General features: G+C 36.6%; 2 protein-coding genes across 2 annotated transcripts in view; both read left to right on the top strand.

Moving 5' to 3' along the window:
• The window catches only part of LOC106106206 (glutathione S-transferase 1-1-like), a 12,088-nt gene extending 10,495 nt beyond the window's left edge, over positions 1 to 1,593 (top strand). The window contains exon 5 of the mRNA XM_013286754.1: positions 1,340 to 1,593. Coding sequence (XP_013142208.1) covers positions 1,340 to 1,455 — 116 coding nt within the window. The 3' untranslated portion in view covers positions 1,456 to 1,593. The remainder of the gene's footprint in view (positions 1 to 1,339) is intronic.
• Positions 1,594 to 3,132: 1,539 nt separating this feature from the next.
• Positions 3,133 to 5,545, top strand: part of LOC106106286 — an 8,703-nt gene continuing 6,290 nt past the window's right edge. Inside the window, exons 1-3 of the mRNA XM_013286842.1 lie at positions 3,133 to 3,221; positions 4,637 to 4,806; positions 5,330 to 5,536. Coding sequence (XP_013142296.1) covers positions 4,657 to 4,806; positions 5,330 to 5,536 — 357 coding nt within the window. The 5' untranslated portion in view covers positions 3,133 to 3,221; positions 4,637 to 4,656. The remainder of the gene's footprint in view (positions 3,222 to 4,636; positions 4,807 to 5,329; positions 5,537 to 5,545) is intronic.

The raw sequence follows: 5,545 nt of genomic DNA, 5'->3' as shown, positions 1-5,545 counted from the left end.
CATCCATCCGTTCAGCAGTTTAGGCTACCAACTCTAATGAACATCCATCTAAACTTTTGCATTTATAATATTAGTAAGATGTGAAAGTTTAGATGGTTGCATGTTTGATAGATTTTTTGTAAACTACTGAATGGATCTCTATAAAATTTGGCAGAATTGTAGAGGATAGACAGGAAGAACACAAAGGCTGTACTGTTTTTTAACTTCACGCAGACGGAGTCGGAGGACCAAGTGTTAAGATTGAATGTGGATGGCTACAAAGGAAGAGGAAGACCGAAGAAAGTATGGATGGATTGTGTGAAAGAGGATATGCTTAAGAAAGGAGTGGATTCAGATATGACGGCTGATAGAGATGTATGGAAGTGGCACATACTGTGCCGACCCTCCATAAGGGATAAGGGCAAGTGGATGATGATGCAGACGGAGTAGGAGGCAGAAGCTAGTAATATAGAGAAGCAAATTAACATGGAAAAGTCATACTAAACTTATTAACTGGGTAACTTATCATGGTAACAGGTTTTCTGTGGCAATCAATTTCTTATCCATTCTTGCAATACAAGGTGCAATAGACATGGTACTAAATATTTCATTGTGGAGTGACAAGGCTTATTAGATACCAAGTTTAAGAATCTGAAATCCTCTTTTTCGGTTCATATGCGAATAAAAATACTTTTTTTTGTTTTGAATATTTTGGACAGTTTATAATTGACACAAACCAGAGGCAGTGGCTCAACAACTCTTGCTGCGATATCTTAAGATAACGTAAGCATAAGACGTGCGTCATACTGTAATTTTTTTTATAACATAAGGTGGCAAACGAGCAAGCGGCCACCTGAATCCGCCAAAATGGCGAAGCGACCGCTGTCCATAGACATCCCCGATCGCATATGTGTTGCCTACCTTTATCCGACAGAGGAGGAGATGCACATAAAGAGAATGTCTCCTCTTCCTATGTATCTCCACCTCCGTCAAATCCAACTCCCCTTCCCATCCTCTCATGATAAGAAAAGGGTGGTAAAGGGAAAGGGACTTAAATTAGGCCTCCGGCACCACACTCATCAGACGAAACACGGCATTGCTTTCACTTGACGCCTGTCTTTTGTGTGGTCGTGGTATTACTGGGGGCGTGCCCTGCAGTGCTAAGATGTTAAAGCGGGCACTACCACTGTCAAAGGGCATCATACTAGAGCTGCATCTCAGTTGTCTCAGCTTTTTCAAAGGGAATGAAATAACAATGTGTGTTAATTCAAATGTCAAGAGTGGAAACTCAGAGTTATAGGGTGTGTGGGAGTTACGAGTCTTAGATTAGAGTAGAGGTAAGGAGATCCTTAGTGAGTGTGAGGGTACTGTCGCAGGTGGTACGAGACGGTGAAGACGACGGCGCCGGGCTACCAGGAGGCCAACGAGAAGGGGCTGGACGCGTTCAAGGCGCTCGTCAGCAGCATGAAGAAGTAAACCCAGAGGGAGCCAGAGGAAGCCAGAGGGAGCCCCACTCCGGGGAAGTGACACAACGCTAATGCTGTAGCACCTCACTGCACTATCATAATATAAGACTTGTAAACTAAGGCACAATAAATTAATTATTATTTTAAATGTGTAGTTTACTTTATTTATCTATTACTAGCGTTTGCCCGCGACTCCGTTTGCGTGAGATTAAACAAAACAAAAGCGTTCTTCCAGATTACCCCCAAATGTATTTCAAATTTTATTGAGATCCAATCAGCCGTTTAGGCTACAAACTCTAACATCCATCCATCCATCTAAACTTTCGCATTTATAATATTAGTATGATTAATAGCGAAAAACCAAACTTGAATATTAAGTGACGCTTACTGCAATCCTACATAGAAAACTACCAAAATGTGTTCAGCAGTTACTGAGATTAGCACCCACAAACGCACAGACAAATTGACCAAAAACTTAACAATTCAAGGTTCAAGTTCTCTAGTGTTGATAAAGGCTTATAAGTATGGAAGAGCACCGGTAGAGGTAGATCTAGAAAGAGATGGATGGATTACGTGAAAGGTAACATGATGAAATGACGGATCATAGAGTTATTTGAAGGACGAAAACCCGGTGCGCCAATGCTACGGGAGTAGGCATAAGGTAGGGGAGATGATGTTCACTATACAAATATACTATATTCTCAAATAGACAATTATTAGTATCGTTTTTATTAAAAAAACAGTAATTAAAAAATATTGATCTGATTTGAGAGCCTCACAATAAATAATTCGCTGACATTTCATTTAGCATTTTCTCAGTCCAGACTATCACGATTCCCTGCGCATTTTAGATCTCAATGTAACCGTAAATTGCATTGCCGTGATACATGTTCTTTTTAGATTAGTAAGGTATTATTACGAAAGTCAGGGATAGAGTTAAAATGCCTTAAAAATTTCTGCGTTAATTTTGTATGAATAATTTATACAAGTGCTTCGTTAACAAAAACCCAGCGCAACCGTTGAGAATATATTGTATCAATAGAAATGCAAATTAATCAGACATCGTGTATGTGTATTATACAAGAAACATCCTAAAAAAAGTTATTGATTTTTTTTTATTATAAAAAACTAGTTAACACCAGAAGCCCTTGGCCTACCGATATAAAACTTTTCTCTTTCTGACTTCATCTTGTCTGTGACTCTTGTAAAATTTATGAGTCGAAAAGAAAATTGTTATTCAATATTCATGTAATTACTAAATCATAATTATACTTAGCCATGACGTAATGAAAAGACAATATATTGACTGACTGAGAATGGTAGTTTTGTGATTTTTTTTAATACTCACACGGTACCTAACACTTACCTTGTAAGAGAGTTATGTTAAAACACAACAGCCTAGGTTTAGCCTGGTAAATATTTACAGAATTGTTTTGCTGCTTTGGAAAAAGTCTGGACACAAAGTTTCACCATCAACTTTACATACACTACATTAAGGAACTGCTTAAGTAAATAAAGTGTGTCAGTGTGCAATCAGTAGTTACATCAAAAGCAACATAAAAATGTTACATTGACATACATAAACAGATTGATTCGTGTGTTTTGTTCTTTGCATTGCATATTAATTAATTAAAAAAGAAGTACAAATATATATCTACGCATATAATTATACTCGTAGCTATTATGCATATATAAATACAAGACATAAAGTACATAAGACGAATTCGATTGAAACCTTCAGTCCCATTCCAACTGCGGAACAGACATCTATAGGAGGTAAGTAACAGCAATGCAGTTTTATAAAATACTCGGCAAGGAGTGGCTCGGACGCTCAGTCGCAGTCTCAGCCCTCAGCCGCCGACAAGCTCAGTATTTTTCTAGTCGTCACCACGGAATGTTCGACATCTTTAGGTTTTTGCCTTGGAGTTCAGTTTGTGTTTTAAAGTAAAATACAAGTGTTAGTACGACCGTCCGTCTATATTTTAAAGGAAATTATTTGGGTCGAAATATTTAACACTTATGCTTTACTAGTTGTTCGAGCTAAAAAGGAAATATAAGGAAATATGCACATGACTCCAAATGGGACATTTTTTGTGATGTTATTACTATACACATATCTATAATTTTTGTTTTAAATACATTTTTCTTTATTAGCAAAAGTTATATCATAAAAATGTGTATTTTTTTCAATTCCCTCGCCAAATTATAAAACGCTATTGGTCGAAGCACTGACTTATCTATTACTAGCTCTTCCTGTCCCGTCCGCGGCTTCATTCGCATTAAGTTATAAAAACTTTATTCTATTGTTTACATTTGTTAAATTCTCACACGTAAATGTCAAAATTACCGTTACCATAATAATCTAGGTTCCTCAATGTTCGCAGCTTGTAGTTTATGGTCCATTTCCCACATGAAGTTTTTTTTTTGTAATTAATTTATCCCCTAAGTTTAATAGCGTGAAAATATGTAGCGTAAAACGTGTCGTACGTGTAGTGTTTTATTAAAAAAATAGAATTATTAAAAAACATGCTGGTATTGTTAAAATAATCATTAATTGATTAAAAAATAAATTGATTGAAAAAAATATTCATTAATTTAATTTAATTTAATCTATTTATACCAGGAATAATGTAATTTAAATAAAATATTTGTCGTGTTTATTTCAGAGTAAACATTTTCAAGAAACTACAGTAAACTAAAACTTAAAGAACTAAACATAAGTGTAGAATCACGAGGAAATACAACATTGTGTATTCCTCGTGATTCACCATTATTTATAACATGTTTTATGTGCTTTCCCAAAGTTATTTAGTTAGATAGAAAAAAAACTAACGACACAATGGTCGACCGCGTTTTAGTCGCGCGAAAATGATTGTGGATTTAATTTGGTTTTCTTTTAGCTCTTTATTACAGTTTTATCTTACAGTTAACTAATAGAAACTCTGATTACTGTAACTGTACTGTACTGTAAAAAGTAATGTGTCTTAATGTTTTATTATATTACTATTGATATTGATTTTATTCCGATTCATATTCTATATAAGTATTGTTTATTTTTAAATTCGTATATAAACATAATCCGTGCCGACGTTGTTGTTTAAATCTACAGTAAAACTTTGAAAGGAACTTATAGAATAAATAATTACAGTTAAGCAATAACCTATAACTACATATTGTTTGTTTGAAATTAGGTAACACAGCATCTAATAAAATGAGTGTCATTGACTTCTACTACTTGCCGGGATCGCCGCCGTGCATCTTTGTGGAGCTAACAGGCGCCGCGCTCGGTATCGACCACAGGTTCAGGTACCACAGTAAGGATATGAGAAGAAACGAAACACTGGAAGAGGATTTCATCAAGGTATAGCGTACAGTTTAGTACCTTTATTTCCTACTTTCGATAACATGTTCTTTGACCCTTATAATAGGGTCGAAAACTTATGATAGCGATAAGCTTACTCATATGGTTACAGCTTTCTCTATGATATTCAGTCCTCAGATCACCCGCACACCATGACTATATCATAATTGTTTAATCGCGTCTTGATTCTGACCTGATATGAAGTTGCGCACACTACTCGATTTTAGTTGTGCAACTAAAGAGTTGAATAGGCTGCGAAACAAACGACAATCGCACAACAGTTGTACTATAGTTTAGACAAAAGTGTGCGCCCGCTCTTAGCGGATTGACTGCCCCAACGACTGCAAACCTTTCGTTTTAAATATCTTGCTATGGTTTTAAAAAGAGCTGTTATTAGACGCAAACGTCGCTCAATAATTACGGAAGGTTATACTATATTAAAAGTCATACTGTCATAATAAGGTTAGGGAAAAATTGTAACTTATTTCAGAACATTAAACAGTTATGTTGTGATACTTTTCAGATCAACCCTCAGCACACCGCGCCTGTCATCATCGACGAGGGCTTCACGCTGTGGGAGTCGCGCGCCATCTGTAAGTACCTCGTGGCCAAGTACGGCAAAGAGGAGCACAAGAATCTTTACCCCGCGGACATCAAGACCCGCGCCGTCATCGACCAGAGACTCGACTTCGACCTCGGCACACTGTATGCCAGATTCTACGAATACTACGTAAGTAAC

Source organism: Papilio polytes, unplaced genomic scaffold (genome assembly GCF_000836215.1).
Source record: "Papilio polytes unplaced genomic scaffold, Ppol_1.0 DF822289.1, whole genome shotgun sequence".
Taxonomy (NCBI): Eukaryota; Metazoa; Arthropoda; class Insecta; order Lepidoptera; family Papilionidae; genus Papilio; species Papilio polytes.
Note: the sequence above shows the minus strand (reverse complement) of the source record. Positions and strands in the feature narration are given on the sequence as shown.